Consider the following 22,738-nt stretch of genomic DNA (forward strand, 5'->3'; position numbering starts at 1 on the left):
TTGCTGACTTCGTAGCCCAAGAATTTGACCGATGGCTGACCGAATACGCATTTCGACGGGTTGATTGTTATGCCGTAGTCTTCGAGTCGGCGTAGTACGGCGCGTAGGTGTTGCTCGTGTGTTTTTTCGTCGGCCGATGCAACAAGTAGGTCGTCGACGAATGGGAACACGAAGTCAAGGTCGCGTAGTACTTCGTGAATAAAGCGTTGAAACGTCTGTCCGCAGTTTTTGAGTCCGGGGCACATTCTCGGAAATTCGAATAGGCCGAATGGTGTTATGATGGCGCTCTTCTCGACATCTTGCTCTGCTATTGGTAGTTGCTGGTATGCGCGGTTGAGGTCCAATGTTGAGAATATTTGTTTGCCGGCGAGTTGGTAGGTAAAATCACGTATGCGTGGGATTGGGTAGCGGTCGGGCTTAGTGATTGCGTTAAGCCGTCGGTAATCTCCACACACACGTAATTCGCCGTTCTTCTTAGGTACCACGTGAAGAGGTGATGCCCAAGGGCTTTTGCTTGGTCTGCATAGGCCCTGCTCCATCATGTTGGCAAATTCCTTCTTCACGAGTTCGTAGCGGTGCGGTGCGATTGGACGTGGTCTGCAGTGAAGTGGTGGTCCAGTTGTTTCAATGAAGTGTTCGACGTTGTGTTTCGGGCTGAGTTTCATGGATGTTAGGCGAGTGGTACCAGGGTAGTCGGCAAGAATGTTGTGGTACGACTGTTGCACGTCTATACTGCGCACGGTAGGTATGTTAGCGTCAGTACAGAGCTGTGCGTTAGTGTACAGTAGGGTCTTGCCGTCGATCAATCTTCTCTTGGTGATGTCCACGACGATGTGGTGGTAGTCCAGGAGATCTGCGCCGATGATGGGTTTCGAAACTGCAGCGATGATGAATTTCCACCGGAATGGTCGGCGTAGGTTGAGATCGAGTTCTAGCGTCTTCTCGCCATAGGTAGGAATGACGGTGTTATTAGCGGCGTAGAGTTGAAATGGAAGTGGTTGCGCCTTCGTGCCGGGTGTCCTTGGTAGAACGGAGATGTTCGCGCCGGTGTCTACCAAGAAGACGAGTTTGCTGGTTCGGTCTCGTACGAAGAGGCGGTGGGATTTGGTGGTAACGCCGGTTTCCGCCGCAGCCAGCGTTACATTTAGTTTTCCGACGCTGGTGATGATGGCGGGATCGGCTTGAAGCTGCACGGTTGTGCGCATTTCTGTGCGTCCATGCCGAAACGTCGATGGTAATGGCAGTACGGCAGTGGTGAGTTTCTTGGGCTACGCGGTCTTCGATCTTGCGATTGAGAGTTGTTACGGGTACGTGATGGAAATCGTCTGCTTGAGCGGCTGTAGCGTTGATTGTAGTTTTCACGCGGTCTCGAGCGAAGCTCGGCGACTTCGAGTGAGAGTCTTCTTATTTCGCCGATGAGGTATTGCGTGTCGAGAGCTGACGCAGTTGGTTGAGGTAGTGGCGGTGGTAACGAAGGTGGTATGACGGCGGGAGGAGCGACTGCGGCGATTTGGTTCGATGATGATGGCGTGTGCTCCATCATTTTGTCGGCGAGCAGCGCGAGGTCCTCGAGCGTAGTTTTGATCTGGAACGCTTCGCTGACGGTGAGCACGGAGCGTACGTGTGGCGGAAGATGATCGAGCCACATCATCTGTATCGTTGTCTCGGGAAACTTGTCCTTATTCAACGTCTGCATCCGTCGTAACAGCTGACTGGGCTTCTGCTCCCCGAGCTCGACCTGAGATAGCAGTTTCTTCGTCTGCGCGCTGTTACTCTCCTCGTATACAGAGATGAGTCTGTTTTTTATCGCTGTATAATAATTCTCTTCAGGCGGTGAGTAGATGAGGTCGCTAATGTTCTGTATGTCTTGCTTTTCTAGCTGCGCGATAACCATCTGAGCGAGCTGCGCCTGGCTTCTCTTCAGCTCTGCCGTTGCCGCCTCGAAACTGCAAAACCAGAGTACTGGTTGGTCTCGCCAGAACGGTGGGACGCGAAGAGAGAGCGATATCGCCGCCACGTCGTGGGATAAAGTTGCTGCTGCTGAAGATGGGCTGCTCTCTTCTTGCGGAGTAACGTCGTCCTTCGGGTTGGGAGACATCTTCTTGCTTGATTATCTTCTGCTCAGTCGGTGGTCACCACTATGGTGATGTAGGTACCATGTAGGCAGGTATCAGAAGGTTCTTGGAGTGAAAGACGTTTTTAGCTATGTACAAGATTGAATGAATTTATTTACAAAAATGCGCGTAATTTATACAAAATTAGAGAAATGTAAGAAAGAGATCTATATACAGGAAAGAGCGTGATAAATAATAGTAGCCGCGCGGGACGCGCGGGGTGAGGTGCGCGGGCGCGAGGTTGCGGCGCGTGGCCGCGGCATTCGGGCGCGCCTATAAAATAAAGCGAGCCAACGTTCCCGTCCTTTTCTCGGCCGGCCTCCGTAGGGTGCACATCGTGTCGTCGGTGCGCCGTGTCCCGCTCCGCTGCTTGATACTCGCTGGTAGAAGACACGAAGAGGATGCTGCAGGCTCCGCATATGCATAAACTGCCCTTGTCAGGGCAACATAAAACTGCTCTTGTTAGAGCAAACGTCACCGTTTCTCTGCTTACCCGCAGAGTGTCAATCGATCGATCTATAAACTGTTCTTATCAGAACAATTTCACTGTTTCTATAACGGACACGACGTCGGTCGATGTATATGTTTAAGTATGTATATATGTCCCCACACTATTATTAAACAGTATTATGCAATTGAGCAATGTGTATTTCACGGTTATAATGTATTTTCCTATTTTCTTGACGTTTATTTCTTCTTCGATATAATAAAATTCAACTTTTAGGGTTTCGCAATCAATTAGGAACCCGTAAAGTTTTGCCATGTCCATCTGTTTGTCTGTCCGCGGCTTTGCTCCGTGATCATTGGTGATAGAAAGCTACAATTTTTTTTTATACTTTGTTGGTTTTTATTTTTGTGGCAAACAAGCATACGGCCCGCCTGATGGTAAGCAGTCTCCGTAGCCTATGTACGCCTGCAACTCCAGAGGAGCTACATACGCGTTGCCGACCCTAAATCCACCCCCCCTAGTTGAGCTCTGGCAACCTTACTCACCGGCAGGAACACAACACTATGAGTAGGTATGGTATTTAGCATGGATACATAAATCATGCATGGCAACAGAATGTTAAAATAAAACTGCAGAAAAAAATTGTAGGGTACAGTCAGCGTCAAATACTTCGTAGCAGTCAAAGTGCTTTGGTTGCTACAAAGTATTTGACGCTGACTGTACCTCCCATACAAAATGTTTTTCTATACCTATTTATTCGCTTAAAAACCAATAGTGTGGGGTATCGTTGGATAGATCCTTCAAAACGAATAAGGGTCCATTTTTTGACAAAGTGAATATTTTCGGAATTAATCGCTCCGAAAGAAAAACAATAAGTGTAAACAAAAAAGAACCTTTTTTGCTAAAAATGCCTTTCGCAATTGGGTACTTGACACATGTTGAATATTATAACATAATTTAGCTAAATGGATAGAAAATAGCCCATTCATTATCAAAAAGTGGAATTTAAAAAGATATATTGAGATTTTTAAATAATACAAGGCTTCAAAGGCCCAAAAAATATTTTTTTTTAACTTTCAACTATAAAAAAGGAGATTATACCATTCCATTCCTTAAATGTTATTGAAAAATAAATAATATGAAAATTATATACTTACATAAACGCAATATTTTACGGTCAAAATAGCAATTTTCTTGATCTTGTATACTAAAAGGACAGACTAATTAATGTAATGTGACGTCACATTACATTATCATTTTGTTAGAGGCGTTTCAATCGTCGAGTGCGAGCGTCAGACTTTAACTCTCATTTCTGACCTTTGTGTTACTTAAAATGCCATGAGTCCTGTATAGACATTTGATCCTCAGGAAAATCAAGATCGATTGACATTATTTACAAAAAAACTGACAAGTAGCCAATTTTGGAAAAGGGCTCATGGTAACTCTTCAAACTGCTGGATCGATTTCTATCAAACATGGCTAAGAATCACCGCAAGGAACTCGTTTTTACGTAAAAACCGCATCGATATCGGTCTATCCGTTACACAGCGTCGATGCCACAGAGAGACACACTGGTTAAGAATTTAGATCAGATCCATATCTAATCCAGATCTAATTCATAACCTGTTATTAAAACAGAAGACGCCTGAATTAATTGACACGCTATTAATAAATACACATATGTATATACATAACTACATTCATAGATAGAATATCTTTTCATGCCAAATGATGAGGTGATTCTCACGGTTCGTTAGTCGTGGAACGGCTTTGTATTCCACAGGCCAATTCGAACGTACAGCCACATAAGAATGATTTATTTATTTATTTAGAAACAAACAGCACCAATATTGTAGACTTAAAGCTTCCTTAATATTTTAAAATATGTGAACCTAAACATTTAAATATTAAAGTACTTATACGAGTTATCGATATGAATCGTTAATAACATAAACAGTGCCAGAAAACCTGCAATAATTTTATAACAATAATTATTATGGCTGTTGAATATAGGTACATTTTACAGATAATCGTTTGAATAGTGTTTCATGGAAAATATCTACATTTTGAAATTTGTCGTCATAGAGCCTGCACTCTCTCCTAATGAAACCGTTTTTTGCATATGAAGTATGACTAGGGGGGATATGAAATAGGGTTTTTTTCTACAAGCTCGCTTACAACGCCGGGGTACTCTAAAAGAAAGCGAGTGTAATAACGAAGGGGCATCGATGGTGTTATTAATATTTTTTACGAGATCAAGACATCAAATGGCAGCTGAAGAATCTGCAAAAACGTCGAAGTCGAACAGATAGTAGCTGAGCCAAATATCATGGGTGTCACAAAGGCGCAAAGTCTGCGGTGGCTCGGTCATCTAGAGCGAATGGGAGCCGATCGGGCGGTGAAAAGAGCGTTTGAGGTAAAACCGACAGCACGCCGCCCGGCCGGTCGACCTAGGTATCGAAGGGCGGATGTGGTGGACACGGATCTACGCGAGCTCCAGGTTGAAGACTGACGAGAAACTGCACAGGACCGGGATCAGTGGCGAGCAGTAGTGTTGGAGGTCAAGACACACTTTGGGTCGCTGCGCCAGAGGAGTAAGTAAGTAAGTAAGACATCAATACATTCGCGACGAGAACTTAATAAAGTAAGGATAATCGAATCATGTTTTTTTGCGCTTGTCTGTATTTGCGCGGACGACACGCACGATAACTGAATAACATGATTCAAGTACCATTCTGATGTCAATGTTTCGAATTGGCGTGCTAGGCTTGCCAATACCTGCGTTATTACTCATATAAATCGATAACCATTACGGCGCGCCTGGCAAAGCTTGATTATTATAGAAAACTGGTTGTGGCAGATCAATATGTCTTCTAATTATTGGTTACTAAAAGTACTTCATATATATGTAGGACTAGCTTCTGCCCGCAAGTACAATGATGATGACAACAATGACATTATAACTCAAGGTAAGTTCGGCGTCCCAAAATTGAAGCGCTTATAGATTGTGTCATTCACGAAGACATGTGCGTTTAGTCGTATTGTAATGTTATTAAAAGTTAGATTTGACAAATCTGGGCGTCGTACCTTGTACAAATTGTACAAGTTGCCTTTAGTTACGCCTAGGCAAGCGGGGAAATATGCACTGGCTAACGAGCTCCCGCACACGGAAATAGAAAGAGACAAGTTTATGTTTGACAAAGAAAATGACATAATTTAAAATAAACAGTTTTCTTCGTAGATATAGAAGTAAATATGAAAGTTTCTTTAGTATTCCTTATGTTAGAGTATAATCTAACTATAGTTATATAATATAATTGGATGACGATTGATAACAACTATCCTAAATATGGCCTTTCCCGGGCCTCAAACTATCTTTATCCCAAATTTCATCTAAATCGGTTCAGCGATTTAAGCGTGAAGAATTAACTGATAGACAGAATTACTATCCTATCGCATTTATAATGGTAGGGATTATAATATTAGTAGGGATTTGATATACGTACGATTAGTCCGCGCACTTGCGTTATCCATTTTTCTCTCTCTCTGTCTCTGGCATCGTAGCTCTCCAACGAATGGGCCTATTTCGATGCGGTTTTACATGAAAGCTAGTTTTCCTGCGATGGCTTAGCTATGTTTCATAGAAATTGATCCAGCAGTTTGAAGAGTGTCATCTCTTTTCAAAAATGATGCAAAGTATTTTTGGCATATAATTAATAGCGTAGGGTTTTTATTTAATTTTATTTCAATATTTGTATGGCGCGGAAACTTGGTGTATAGGAAGTCTCTCTCTTTAACACAATAGAATAAACGATTTCGATGTTGTACTGGTAATTCTATGGACGGTATGGAGAACAAACATATCCATATTGGAGGAACTCAGCATCACTTGTTAATAATGTGAATATTTTTTTCTTTTATAATGGGTATTTGCTACAGAATTGATTATTAAATAAAAAATATTTTTTCTTTTAATAAAACGCTGCTCTCTAAGAATTTATAACCTGGATAATCGTTTTTCGTTTATTGTTGTTTGTGTCACAGCGTATCCCTTTATATTAACCCGAATATCTATTAAAATGAAAATTGTGTGAAAGGGATGATAATATGACATAATTGACGACTTTGTGGCGACCGTAATCCTGACTAATAGAGCTTTAACGAAACAGAGATTTGCCCTGGTTTAAAATTGAGTGAAAATATAAATTAAACGGTATAATCTGAAATGATTAATATTATTATACAGACTTTTCGAGCAAAACACACCGAAATCTGTTAAAAATGCAAAAACAAAGGGCCCGATTCGAAGAATGATTAAGAGATGCTTAAGATCTTGGAAAGAGATTAAAAAGATCGATAACTAAACGATATGTCAAAATTAACGTTTATTTCGATTCTGCTGTGATCTCAATAAGATATTTCTAACGTCAAAGTGACATTGGTTGCCCGAATCGTGCTGCTTCTGTCAATTGTACGAGATACAAACGATATCTAATTGAGAACTTATCTAAACCAGAACTTATCGTTATCTTATCTTTTCCGTATTTCATTCTTCGAATAGGGCCGAAAGCCTCTTCAAGAATATTACCTATATCTAGGGCAGGAATGTAAGAAATGTCTTCGCCTCGGCCGACATTTACGTGAAATATGACGCTTTCTTATGTACTGGCCGAGGTGTGTGTGTACATCTATTATTTTTCTGTTCGATGAGGCCGGGAAGCAGTAACTTCGTTTAGCATAGCGGGCTGAAAGGCCCGAAAGATGACGCTTTCCGGCCAGAGAGCAAGATATAATGCAATGTCACCAAAAATCTTTCATATACATTTTGTGTCACAACATTTCCATTAAATGCGTCTTAAACTATATTATGTCAAATATTAAACACTTTCCCATTGTGCAATGTGCAATGAGCGGAATTCTTCATAGCAAAAATCAAACTGTCAGAGGGATTGACCTAACTGTTTTATCGACTTATCGATGTTACGGAATAATATCGCATTAGGTATCCATAATCAACTTAAAAGATTATTCTGTAACATTTGACCTCTTTGATAAGCAACTTGCATCTCCGTATTAAAGTAAATCATGTCAGTGTCACATATGTCATTTATGTCACTTGAGTTTTCATGAGTGATTTCCGTGCCGTGTTACTAAAATGGTTAATCCTAAAAGAAAACAAAAAAAATGGATACAGAAAGATTCTTTTTTCAGTATCAAAGAAGATTCTTCCACAATATATTGCTCTAAATGTTACGTTCATTTACATCATAAAAGTATTTTCTGTTTTATTCTTTACTATTATACCAAATACAGTGGCGGTCAGCTAATTAGGGATACCTGTGTTTCGATAAGTGACAAATATTTATCGATAAGTCGATAAAACAGTTAGGTCAATCCCTCTGACAGTTTGGTTTTTGCTATGAAGAATTCCGCTCATTGGCAATGTGTGAAGAATACCAAAAGACCAATGTCTGTAGCACAATCGTTCATCGCACCTTTACAATTCGAAGAAGAGTTCAACTACCTACAGTCTTGGTCACAATGCATTTACTTTAGAAGACCATACACCTACTTAATCTTTCTGATTTAGTCCATTGGTTTACTGGTAGCGAATGCCTCATTAAGTCAAGAAAGCTTAATTAAGTAAATAATTTCAAAGTCGCACTAATCTGGGGAGTCTGTATAAAGTATGAGATTAGTTTATTTCACATACTATTTTAATCTTCTACGAGGATTAATCAACAAAACGGAGACAAAAAAGGATGTCTCCATCAGTGTGTTAATCAGAGGGATGCCAGGCTTGTCGCAGGCCAATTCGAACGTACACTGGTATCAGAATAACATCTGATGTTATTCAGTTATCGTGCATTTCGCTCATACTTGTCCGTACATGTATTGGCGCGGGCGAGACGCACTATAAGTAAATAACATGATTCAAATATTATTCACATCTCAGTGTTCGTTTGAAGTGACCTAACAGATGGAATGAACTCTCGGTTCAGATTGGGGATCGAAATTAATCATGTATTAAGACACAGTCCTAAGGAGAGGAGGTCCTGTCTCCGCCCTGACAAAGAGGCACCTCTTTGTTATGTGTAGAACACAGCCATCATCATCAATTTTTGTCACATCATTTGTGAAACTTAATATTGTTTACTGGTTTCTTTAGCCGTAATCAAGAGTCAGTCTAACTAGTCCGAATTTTGTTGTATTGCGTTGTAAGATTTTCAGCCTCCATCATCAGATGAGCTTGATGGAACCTTAACATTGCATTGTCCAGAAGTTTCGTAAGTATGGTAACTTCAGCTTACTTAGGTGATAACGGGAAGACGAGTCAAGATAGAAACAGGCACAGCAGCAGGGACTCAAAAAAACAAATTTGTAAAAATACTTACACATTAATGTCCCCTAGATAGGGCAGAGGGCGTCCACAGTGCGCCGCCATCTGGATCGGTCTTCAGCTTCGTGCTTGAGTTCGCTCCAAGTCTGCCCAATAGCCTTCGCCTCTGCAATTATAGTCCGGCGCCAGGTCTGCTTTGGTCGGCAATGTTTCCTTTTTCCTTGGGGATTCCAGTCTAGGGCTTGCCTCGGTATGTGTTTAGGATCTCTTCTGAGTGTATGCCCAATCCAACTCCATTTCCGGCGCTTGATCTGCTGGTCGGTCGGGTCTCATTGCAGCATCTCCAGAGGCTAGCATTAGAGATTTACACGTACTTTTGTTCAATATACTTAATTAAAGGAATACCTCGAATTTAATTAAGCCTGAAGCAATATAGGCTTCAGCGAAAGCGATAAAATATTAATTACATATAAGTGGTAAATTAATAAAGGTACATTTTACGAGGTTAGCGTAGGTATCCTTAAATTAAAAGGCACTTGGAAATTAAGAAAACACTTAAATTCAAAATTATCTTCTCACCACGTGTACGTTCTAAAATATACTTATATGATAGAATTATATTAATTACTCATGAAATAACACCGTCGCAGTGACTCCGTAATTTTCCTTCTACGGATTAATTACCACGTCTCATACAAAATTAAAAGAATCGTGGCAAGTAGATGCAACCGCATACATATTCTCAGAGAACGACCCTCTAATGATGAATGTCAAAAAGCTGAAATTATGTAGACAGCTCTTTTGAACAAAAAAGAAAGAACTTCTTCGAAGTCAAAGTAAATTTCCAAGTTAAAAAGCATGTTATAAAGTTTTCAAGTAGTATTGTAAGTAGGCGACAAAGCCCTTTAAAGACTTAGCGTTTTTGTTTTTAGGGTTCCGTACCCAAAGGGTAAAACGGGACCCTATTACTAAGACTCCGCTGTCCGTCCGTCCGTCTTTCACCAGGCTGTATCTCATGAACCGTGATAGCGAGACAATTAAAATTTTCACAGATTATGTAATTCTGTTGCCGCTATAACAACAAATACTAAAAAGTACGGAACCCTCGGTGGGCGAGTCCGAATCGCACTTGTCCGTTTTTTTATTATTAAAATGTCTCATTGTATTTATTATAAACATTTCCATACATAACTTTCCATTGACATTAATCCATTGGGATCAAACATTGTTCTGAATCTGACCTTTCGCGGAATTCAAATTATTCCGTCTGCCTTTGAAACGCTTCAAGATTACTATTGTTATCCCCATTTAGAGTGTCAGGAAGGGTCAATTCCGGGGTCCGGGTCCCTTGTGCCTTTTGTGGCGTCCCTATTATCAAAGTGCACGACACAATCACATTGTCTTTTATTGTGAACCTGTCATATAAGGGCAGCTAGTTTTCAACCTGCGAAACTTTTTGTGTAGTGATAGGATAAGTAAAGTAAAAGTAAGTAAATATTCTTTATTGCACCACAAAGAAGACAAATTTAAAGTTAAAGTAAAACAGATTTACAATGTAAAGAAAGGTAGCAACAGGCGGTCTTATCGCTGTAAGCGATCTCTTCCAGACAACCTTAGGGTAGCAGGATATAAAGAACAGTAAGTTTTTAGAACAGGTAGTGCACGAATGAATTAGAGGAATAGGAAAATTACACATACATCAAGCAGACGGTACATACAGTACGTTTACAATTTAAATAAACATATAAATATAACAATACATACCTATATTAAAATAAATAAATATTAGATACATATCTAAATATACATACATACATAATATAACACAGCGGCACATTAAGAAAGAGACAAGTAATGATTTTTCAGTAGGGTTTTAAAGCTTTGAAGAGTTAGGATAGTCTGCTTTCAAGATATTTATGGCGTTATTCATGAATGTTTGTCAAATGTAACAAACCGTTGATAATCGTTGGTCCCTATCTGTCATTATGACTTTTTGTTAGAAATAGACAACATTTTATAAAACTGTTTAACAGACTGGTAAATATTATAAACAGGGGTTTAGACATGTTCTGCATCTTGTTTTAGTATTTTTATTATTATTGGTATTCAATGGCTACATAATCTTTTTGTTGTGAACATTTTATTCCGGTCAAGCTAGAGTTTACAATAACATCTAACTTCCCTAGTTTCTCGAAGTAAGTAAGTACAGTCAGCATCAAAAGTAGCGGATCAAATAACGCTTCATAAGTATCTGCCATTCTGTAACAGCTTAACAAAAAGTGATGTCTTTAATATAGAACAACTAAGACTGAACGCGAATTTTAGAAAATTATCTACATTTGGAAAAGTTATACGGAATATCAGATACTTTTGGCGCGTTGTTTCATCCGCTACTTTTGATGCTGACTGTACCTACACTTCTGTTGTGCCGGCAAAAATATCCTCTTTATTGAGAATAATTATAAAACGAGCAAACATAGTATTAAACACCTGTAGAATAGTTCTTAAACAATAAAAAATCTGCATTTGTCTGTACTTTTTCGGAAAGTTCGTAAACGTTTTCGAAAATGGCACATCTACACTTGATATAATTAGTTAATATGGCCGGTGTTCCTCAGGGCATCGGACCGGTCCCCGTTCGACGGGTCCTGCTGCTCCGGCTACCGGCCCGTGGACTCGGCGAGCCTCGACACCCCTGACGAGGATGAATTAGATCCGGTGAGCAAAAAAAAACACTTAGTCGTAATACAGCTGAGGGGGATGGACCATGATTTAATGTGTTAACGGTGAGATCACAATTGTCTCTAAACTTGATAACAGAGAAAACCCTCGTACTCGTTTGTAATAATTTTGAGATTGCAAGACTCCTTAGAGCTTCTGTTTTCCTGTGCAGGTGCACAGAGCGGGTTGAACGCATATTGAATAGTATGAGTAGCTCAAACTGGGGCGGACGCGTGCGACGGATTTTACTTGCGTGCACCCGCGCAAGACAACGGAGGAATATAGTTTACGATATACCTATATCCGTTTTGTATTAGGCTGGCAGTGCAATACATAGATTACAATACATTTTATTATTTTTTTAATACCACGTCGGTGGCAAACAAGCATACGGCCCGCCTGATGGTAAGCAGTATCCGTAGCCTATGTACGCCTGCAACTCCAGAGGAGTTACATGCGCGTTGCCGACCCTAACCCCCTACCCCCTCGTTGAGCTTTGGCAACCTTACTCACCGGCAGGAACACAACACTATGAGTAGGGTCTAGTGTTATTTGACTGCGGTTTTCTGTAAGGTGAGATACTTCCCCAGTTGGGCTCTGCTCTAGATCTGGAATGACATCCGCTGTGCTGTGCCCTACCACACAAAGCGAGATTACATTCACAATGCCCATACCTCTCTTGTGATGCCCATACCTCTCTTGTAAGGTTTATTGGTAGATTAGGACATTTATTGGTAGCTACATTGTATATTGTGATTTATGAAATAAATTAAGTTGTTGCGCTAATGGGATGCATATAAATACTTTACATTCTTCAAGCTATGATAAACACAACGCCGCTTAACCGCAGCGTAAATAAATATGTAAGCTTAGAGTGCTCCCTCCGTGCATCAGTTTCCTCACTTAATAGCTAATATTACTAGTGAATAGTCGTATGGGAGGTATGGTTAAATGTGGTAGTGCTGGTGATTATTAATAAGTTTCTACTCGCTTAAAATTTTACACTTATTAAGCTTAAATCATTGAAACGTAATAAATATAAGAGCCTCGGTAGTGAGTACCATTTTGTACCATTTGGCGTTGAAACTCTAGGTCCATGGGGTCCCAGCGCGCACAAGTTTTTTGGAGAAATCGCGAAACGTCTGTTTGACGTAACTGGTGACCGAAGAGCTGGCGGCTTCCTCCCACAACGTATCAGTATTGCGATACAACGAGGGAATGCCGCCAGCATCCTTGGTACAATGCCTCAAGGGCCTATTTTAGATATAAGCTAGTTATAGTAATCATCTGTATATATCCATTATGTATATTGTTATTGTCAATAAATATTTTCTATTACAAATAAATTTTCGCAAAGCTTAAAACTTCTTAGAAAAGTGAGCACTCTAAACTTACTTATTTCTCTGACCGCGGGCATTACCTGTCAATATTAACTTCGAAATTCGTTACAGATACCTAAATACAGAGTGGTGTTGCTCGGCGACGCTGGCGTCGGGAAGACTGCGCTCGTCTCCCAATTCATGACATCTGAGTACATGAACACTTACGACGCGAGTCTGGGTAAGCAGTACCGCACTTCAAGAAATGGCACGCTACGCACGGTTTAAAATGCGATGAAGAATCGTTGGCCCTTACACATGACACAATATTGCGTGCGTAGCATGCGCCGCAATGTGCTTCTGCTTTCAATTTACCTAATTATCTTTACCATTATGCATGCCGTTGCTTTTAATGTCCTATTTATCTTTACCATTTATGCATGGTGAATAATGCAACTCTTACCACGAGATTGATGCTGTGTGATATACTTTATACACATCTTGCTTGCACTAATATGCCAGTACGAGCAAGATGCATAGATCAGTGTGTCGTGTCAGTGTCAGATCAGTGTCAAACTCGTATTAAGGCTACTGCTTAGGTATTTCATGAAATGCCTTTTCCTTGCTGTTTTTTTGTTACAAAACAAAACTTAAATACACGTTGTATCTGTAAACATATATTTATATTAAAACATTTCCCTTATTTATAAAGGATGTCACAAAAATAGTGGCGATCAGTTTAAGGGCATATTGAGTATCGTGTCTTCTTTTAGATGCAAAAAATTAATTTTTATAGGGCAGGTCGTCCAAGTTGGCCAATTTTCCATACAAAGGCCAAATTTTTTTGTGTCAAAAAATTTGTTGTTTCAATTTTTTTACTAATCAGGACACGCTACGGAATATGGCCTTAACCTTTTGAACGCCACGCCTATCGTACGCGGCGCGTAATCGTGAACCTTGTCGGTACGCATGAAGGTTGATATTGCTGGGCTGTAGCCGCGCGCGTCATATGACGTGTTTGGCGGTCAAAAGGTTAAAAGGACCCCCACTCTATTTGTTACACCTTGTATTGACAGACAAATCAATCTGGGTCTACAGATGAAGGTAATAGGAGCTTTAGTGAAGCTTGACACACATTCATCAAAGGCGCTAAGAAGGAATTCTTTAAAATTCAACCCCTAAGGGAGTGAAAATGGAGTTGTAAGTTTTTCAACACTCCTACACGGATGACAACACAACCGGAGCCTATTTAGGTAAAATTAATTAATTACAAATATAATGAGAAGATATAGGTACATACTCGTACACTAAATAAATATGATATTTTTCGTTGAATTTTTGCTCATTCTTAAATAAGAAAAGAACAACAAATCAGTTGGAGGCTGAAAAATTCAACTCGATTTGTCTACACTCTGTATCTTTTGATATTTAAATAAAAGTAAACAAACAATTTGTATATTTTCGGGTAGTTACAACATTTATTGGCTAACCAACTAAGTAAAAAACCGCCTGGATCTATCACTGAACGACCTGACTTTAACCTACATTATTTGATCATGTAATGTTTTCATCTACCCTAACTGGCTTAAGGAGGATTAAGGCTAGATTTTGTTTACTTTTATTCAAATACCTAAATAAGCCCGCATACCTCTAATTTAATCGGTTAAATATCCCGGGTTATAAATGAAACATCATTAAACCAGTATTACCCGTTCGCTAAAGAAATTAATAAACCGAGTCTCCTTCGCGTACCTACTTATTACCAATTTCACTGTAATTTATAATTACCGCCGGCGCCTTTAAGAATTATAATTAAAATGCTTGATTTTCGGTTTCGGGACGTTAACGTAGATCAGTTGTGGGCTCGTATATCCTCACACTGTTCTTTGCTTGTGTTTGTTTTAATGCTATCTTCGTGGGCCGAGGTGGGATCGCAGGGGAAGTGATGGTATCACGATGCGTCACTCTCCCTATCCCCTGCGAACTTGGCGGGGTCGTTCCGCTGTAGCGGCGTTGGTGGGGCTGCAGAGGAAGAGGAGTGTCGGTGTTACGATGTGCCGTTCTCCCTGTCCTCTGCAGCCGAGTTGTGGTTTTGCGGCAGAAACATAGACCTGATCTGCCGCCCGTGGCTTCCTTGTGGCAGGCTCGGGGGGGTCCGCTACACTGCAGAACGGAGGCCGAGGAGAATGGCGCGTCGAAACATCTGGCGCGGCTATCGTGAAGGGCCTTCGGGCATTCGCGTAGGAGCTGCTCGCGGGCGGCTGCCGCTGGTGGAGTCGCGAATGAGTACGCAAGCGTTCCCGTAATGCCACCATTAGGGCGGTGAGGTGGCATATGGGGGGTATACCGTGGGCCTCATTAGCCTAGACGGGAGTCCTATATATCTACTCTCGGGTCACCCCCCGCACCCGGGTGGTATGCGGAATGCATTTTCCCCCCTGAAAAAAAAGGTTTGTTTTATGGCAATCCTGAAAAGTTTTGCGTTCCTGAGAAAAACCAAATTATGGCTAACGAAAATGCGGACAAACAATACATTATGACTTAAAACTTTATGGGAAACAATAGAGACCCGTTTGACTCCAATATCTGTGTGTGGCTTAGTTGGTTCTCCAAGGGATGAACCGATTCCGATGCGGTTTTTAAGTAAAAGCGAGTTTCTTCGCGGTGGTTTTTAGCTATGTTTGACAGATATCGATCCAGTTGAAGAGTATCAGCTCTTTTCTAAAATAATGTAAGGCATTTTTGACATAAAATTGTTTTTTTGGCTCTTAAGTAGCTTTGTGGTAATCTGAAGTATTTCTACTTCGAAATTCCTGCAGCCAGGTACCTATGTATTTAGTTACGAAATACATGCAGCACGGACTAGCATAAATGCATATTGTACGTGCGTCGAATGCAATTCCGAGCACCAGAACAAATTGTCTCTGTACCGATTTGAGATAACATTGCAACTTCGCTTTACGTGCAACTAAGCACTGTATCCTGAAAGGACAAGGTTGGAAATCGTATAACGTTGCCTGTACAGGAAAAATATTGTACGATATTTGTAGTCGAGCAGAGAAACATTTCGATAATTGGTATCTGTTGAATGTTTTATTTTTTCACGCCTATATTAACAGGCCACACGAATGGACCGTACCGGTGATTTTTTTTAATACCATGTCGGTAGCAAACAGGCATATGGCCCGCCTTATGGTACGCAGTCACCGTAGCCTATGGACGCCTGCAGCACCAGAGATATTACACGCGCGTTGCCGACCAAAAATAATATGTACTTATAATGAAAAATCAGTTAGACAGAAAAAATTAAAGTCTAAAAAAAATATACAGAAAAGTCTCTCATTTTACCATTTATCTCATTTGCATAGTAAAAGAACCTGGGTCCGTAAGGCAACATAATCCCAAAAGCGACTGCTATAACTTTTCAACGATTCTAGATTATTGAAAGAAGTCTGGTTTCCTTACAATAAATATTGCTTATCGCCGGGAAGCAAATTAATAAAGTTAAATGAGTAAGTATAAAATACACAACCATACAATTCTAAGGGCCTGTTTCACAATGTCCAAGTAAAGTCCTGAATAAGTTACATGCCACTTATCTGACGAATAAAGTCATCGTTGGCGTTTCACAATCGTAAAATAAGCTTAACTGGTAGATAGAGTGCTAAATGTTGTAGGAAGTTTTATCTGGCAGTTAATTCATTTGTTTTATATCTAATACTTTACTTGGACATTGTGAACAGGCCCTAAGGGTAGTTAATACAGGCTCAAATGAATTCACTTTTAATAATATGTTTTTTTTTTAATTATTTATACTTTATTGCACATAAAGTATTACGTACAAATGGTGGACTTAATGCCTTAAGGCATTCTCTACCAGTCAACCACTGGGTCAAAAAGAGACTTTTGTTAGTTGCAGGCTTTGTACTTGAGAATAAGATATCACTACCTACTATTTACAAATTAAATACCTACTAATTTTTATTGCTCTAAATCAGTTAATTTGATTTATTCCATCTCTACTAAATACGTTTATGTTAAGAGGAAATATAAAAAAAACATTCTGATAAAAAAATTAAACTAGAAATAAGCCCTATGTCCCGTTCCGACTGTCACCTGATCCAATTCCAAATGTGCCAAAAATGCTAGCGGCATTGCCGCGTTGCACAGCTAGCGATATAATATAATGAAATCATAAACATAAACATATACTTTGTATGATATACTTACAAAAATATATACATTATTACATGTACCTACTGTGAAACACATCTGTCAGATAAATGCTTCCGCAACATGCGCGTGAAAGTGATTTTACTTTGAGCTTTTCTGATATTGAGGGGAAGGTCGTTCAACAGGCGTATCGCCTGAACAGTATAGGAGTTGGTCAGGACACCGGTGCGATGAGGGGGAATGGAAAACTTGAGGCTACGGGAGGTACGAAGAACACCACCGGCGAGCAGTAATAAATTTAAATTTGGATCTTAGATATTCGGGTGTATTGGGATCAAAAAGAAAAGAGTAAAGTGTACTTAAATGTAGTGTGTGTTTATAAAACAAATTATGACTTTTGTTTTTCTTCATGAAATTATTCAGCAAACAATGTATTATTACTGTGTTTTTATTCAACTTCGCATTTACGGACGTTACGTCACTGTCACAAGTTAAAAATGTATTCTGTTAGTTAAGGCTAAATAAAAATTCGAAACTATTTTTAGTTTCATCGCATAAACCTACGCCTAGTTTCAGATTGCGGTTGAATTTAACTAAAATACAGGCAGCATGGACTAAAAAAGAACTTGAATAAACAGCATAATACATTGAATTAACGCTAACGCGCGCCGGCTGTACAGGGACTTAGCCGCGCGCCTTATAGACGCCACAGGTGACCAGAAGGCTGGCCAGTATTTTGCTCAACGCATTAGCATTGCCATTCAACGTATTCGGCCAGCCATCTGGGCACACTGCCCATCGTCAGTGACTTGGAGGACGTGTTTTATTTATAGGACCTTTATTTTAAGTTTATTTGTTTTTATTATTATTTATTTAAGTTTATGTATAAGTTATTGTTATCAAAGAATTAGTTTATATAGTTTTTAAATAATCTTTATTAATTAACGCTAACCAACCAACCTTTTCATATCGGAAATCACTAATCGTCCCTAAAATCATAAAAATCATAAATCCCAAGTATCCAAAAGTTAATACAGGGCCTCGGCGTGCAAAAACGCTAGCATATTGCGTCAGTACACCCTTGTCACACCACGGAACTAAGGATTAGTACACAATCTAATTTCGTTTGTATTAAGGATAATTTCATTAAGAACCCACAGACTCACTCTTAGGAATTCGGTCACAATTAAAAAGGCCAACGTCGCATAATTAATTTTCAGAAGTTTTACGGTCAGAGCTTTGATGGCATTTTTTCTGTACGGAGAGTAATTTAAAGTGGTACCCGTGTAAGTGTCTACGTGGGCAAATAAAATAAATAAATAATAGTTATTTATGCCACACCTGGCCACAAAGTGGCTTTTTGTGGCAAACAATTGAGAGGGCCTTTACCAGTTGGTGTGGTGAAAATAAATATTATATGACCTTCTTACCCAGATTGACCAATCCGGCAATAAGCTCAAGCAGGCTTGTGTTATATGAACAAATTTAATATCTGTGCTCATCACACAAATAAATGCCAGGACCATCGGCTTCATAGGCAGGGTCACTACCCACTAGACCAGACAGGTCGTCAAACGTTGTAATATTCATTGCAAGTATCTACTTGTTGTTGTCGTGTTGTTGTCTTATTGTATTTAGTAGATGCTACATACTCCAAGAATGCGCTACGTGTGCTACATTGCACAACGTAGACCATAGGAGGACATTATATCCTCACTGTGAAATGAAAATCGGCAGGTTTACTAAACAAAACGACTTCTAACTCCACCCTATGAGGTGAAAATGGAAATAGGCAGGACACCTCACCGGAACAGAAGACAACCGATGGACGAGCCGTACCATAGCGTAGAAAGGACCCAAAGGGAAAAGAAAACGGGGAAAATTATTAAGAACGTGGTTCGACAATATTAAGGACATAGCGGGAAATCGATGGAAAGATATGGCATAGGATAGGAAACAATGGGCAAAATTGGAGGAGGGCTTTACCCTACAGAGGGGTTCTCATTAGTCTGATTATAAATAAAATACATAGGTATATACTTAAAAATAAATTGAATTTTCGACATATATTAAATTCTTGATTTTTATTTAGATATAACAATAAATCGAAATGTATAAAAAGTAATTATATTTTGAACTAATAAAAATCAGTTATGGATGAAAAATATGTTAATATTAATATGTAATTTATTTTTTATTTTAGTGTATTTATTTTACATGGAGAACCAACAGCTATAACTATGCTAATAACAACATAAATAGTGACACAATTATTATTATTGTGTAATACTTATATTTGAGTTAATAATAATCGTACAGGGATCAAAAATGTAAATGTATTTTTTTTTGTTGCATGTAAACGAAATGTTATAATGCATGTAAAAAATGAGGAATAATAAAAGGCTTATTTATTTATTTATTTTCGAGTATATGGCTCTGCTGGAAGTAATTTAATTTTAATCGCCTTTAGCACCAATAGACTATTAATAGTGTTCTCGTGACGAGTCTGGAATCAAATTATTAACATGTTTTTTTCCAGTTCATTTTTAAAATATCGAAGCTTTTTATTTTTCTTCACGGGCTAAATATATTTGCTTGTAAACAAAAAAGGTCTCTAGATATAACTAGTATTTAAACATTGTCAGATAAACAACAATAATTGTAGATATTGTTCAAAAGCAAAGACTAAATAAACAACGTATAAATTAATTCGTCACTTTTATCCGATACATCTTATAATGAAAGTTCCCTTCCAATATACAAGAACACAAACAGAATCCAAAGCAGTTTTCTCCTCGATATAAACTTTACGGAATATTGAGTCGTTCATAAAGCGATCGCGAGGCCAAATGACTGTTAAACATTTTGTCCCGTATGAAAACGGGGATTTCATACGTACGTTTATTAATCTGTACATTTTGAATGACGAAAGTGGTATAAGAAGGAAAACCAATCAGAGGAAGGAAACTGTATCTAAAACCATTGATGACTTTAGATACAGTTTCCTAACACTTTATCTACTTCCGTATCATAACTTCCCTATAATATGTACCAAAGCGATAAACTAATGGCCAAACCTTCATCTGTAGTTAAATCGTAATTTTCACTTTACGTTATCGATAGCCGATATTTTAAAGACATTCAAATTAAGAACATGTCTGAAAAACAAACAATTTGATTTGACCTCTATTCTAATATCAGTCTAGATGAGGTTTTATGATAGCAACTCCATGAAACTGTATTCAACATCAGTACACAATCTAGAGGAAGAGGCAGACCACCAGCCACCTGGTGGTCAACAGTGCAGAAGGATTTAAAAGCCCAGAAACTTACACAAACGACAACCCAGGATAGATTATCCTGGCGCCGATGCACAAGGAGGCCCGACCCCAGATAAACTGGGATGAGTGCAGGAAGAAGAAGTAGATGAGTTTTATTCGATATGAAATGTCAGTTGCAAGAATCTCGCATGCTACTATATCGATATCGAATATTGTGGCAGTTGACTCCCGACTCTAGTTTGTCACAAACTAATATTAAACTTCCGCGTTAGACCCGTTAATGTTTAAATAGATAGATATATAGAATACTCTTTATTGGCACACCTCAGTAAAATACAAGAAAAATAAACAATTGATTAAATTTAGAGGCAGACAACAGGCGGTCTTATCGCTAAAAAGCGATCTCTTCCAGACAACCTTACTAAAACCTACCTACCTTACCTACCTTTTTTTTGCCCTATTTTTTTAAACCTACCTTAAATAATGATGACTTTGTTTTGTAATTCACGTTGTCTGTAAAATAGGAGTTTAAAAAGAACTGACGATAACATCCAACATTTTTCTGGTGCAGTTTTATAAAATCTGATTTTATTTCTGTTGATTTTGATAACTAAGACATTAAAGATCAGTAATTAATAAATATATAAAAAAAAGACGTGTGGCACTCGGGGACTGCCGCGGTAAAGCTATTGCATAGCATTTTGTATCAACTTATGCAATTATAATTATTTATTTATTTTATTTATGCAGTATTTCTTTTTCTTTGATATTAATACCACCATAACCAACCACCAGTAAACCAGTATAACGATATGATCTCAGTTGATAGGGATCTCGAGGTTTCACTTCTGATGGTTTTTCGGAAAAGACAAGTACGCTTGACAAGAGATAATGTAAACACTGGTAATTCGTAGTTACTCCTGGTATTTATATATTCCAATCGTTCACCGAGCGCACGACTCAAGATAACCAATATAAAAGTGTGAACCTTGTTTATTCATAGTTACGATACGTATACGGATTCACTTATATTGGACAAGTTGTAAGTCATGGGAATAAGCGCCTTCGCCTGTTTTAGAGTGAGGGAACTAGCACGAAAAACTGACTTATAAACTCGACGCCAAAGCGGCAAACGCTTTCTAATTCAAAAGTTATAATGTGTTGACGGACTTGCCCTGTAGACGGTCTTGCCCACAGTGACCTTATATTAAAATAAAAACCGGTTACATTCTATAGTTTCAAGGAATAGGAGCACATGATTTAAAAAGTTGCATTATTTATAAAAAAAATTGCTGACTCGGGCATGCATGCACTGCATGAAGCGGGCATGCCTACTTGACACTCGGATAAACGTGTTTCTCACATGGGTAATGCATTATTTAGCTGTCGCGCTCACTCAATAACAAGGAAATTTTTAATTTTATTTAGAAAAAATATGTTTTCAAATTTTATAATAGTACTTACGAATGAAAAGTGATACCGTGAGCTTTGTTTTTGTGCTTGGAGCTATTGAAGCACTGGAAAAAGGCGCAACACGGCATTCTTTGGCAATATTTTATCGAATTTGATGACAATGTTGACACTTCAGCGTCACCCATACGACTAATTCAATATAGGTCCCGGAACCTATATTTTGTGGCTCACGATCGACCGCCTGGTACCTCATCTACCCCTATTACGTACATCAATGATACATACAGATTACTATAAACAGCTGCTTATGTATTTGTCCGATTTCGGAGCAGCTCGTCTCGATTCGTGCGAGTTTCGTAGAGTAGTACCATAGAAATAGGATAGTATAGAACGACTGTCAAACTTCAAAAGTGTGACCAAAAATGAAATGCAAGTGTGTGCGTAAATTGTCTATGTGCGAACAAAAATAGTGATGTCATGTTACAACATATTAATAATCTATCGATGTTTAACTGCTTTATCGACTACTTTTTCAAATGTGTTTGTTTTTATAAAAAATGTAATAGGTATGAGTATTATTACTACTATTAGACCTTATTAGCGCCTTTAGTACCTTTAATTTTCTTTTACAGCGGACGCATAGTAAATAACAATACTGATAGTGATAACCGAGGCTACAGTTACAGTCGTTTCAGTCAGCATCAAAATGGTCAAATATATAGGTACACATGTGTCACAATGGTCAAATATATATTGTTACTTATTTTACAGTACATATGGAGCTACTTTACCGCACTAGTGCGATAATTAGCACATTACGTAACTATATCGAACATTTTAAGGGCCATATGTATTGTAATACATTTGCGAATAGTTAATTCGAAACTCGTGTCGACTTAAAATCGTATCGCCACTCATTGCGATTTTTT

General features: G+C 38.9%; 1 protein-coding gene across 2 annotated transcripts in view; it reads left to right on the forward strand.

Annotated features, from left to right (window-relative positions):
• Positions 1-22,738, forward strand: part of LOC133530231 (uncharacterized) — a 102,534-nt gene that overhangs the window by 49,137 nt on the left and 30,659 nt on the right. For both annotated transcript variants that reach the window (XM_061868099.1, XM_061868100.1), the window contains 2 exons: positions 11,521-11,620; positions 13,075-13,183. In XM_061868099.1, the coding sequence (XP_061724083.1) occupies positions 11,521-11,620; positions 13,075-13,183 (209 nt within the window). The remainder of the gene's footprint in view (positions 1-11,520; positions 11,621-13,074; positions 13,184-22,738) is intronic.

Source organism: Cydia pomonella, chromosome 22 (genome assembly GCF_033807575.1).
Source record: "Cydia pomonella isolate Wapato2018A chromosome 22, ilCydPomo1, whole genome shotgun sequence".
NCBI lineage: Eukaryota > Metazoa > Arthropoda > Insecta > Lepidoptera > Tortricidae > Cydia > Cydia pomonella.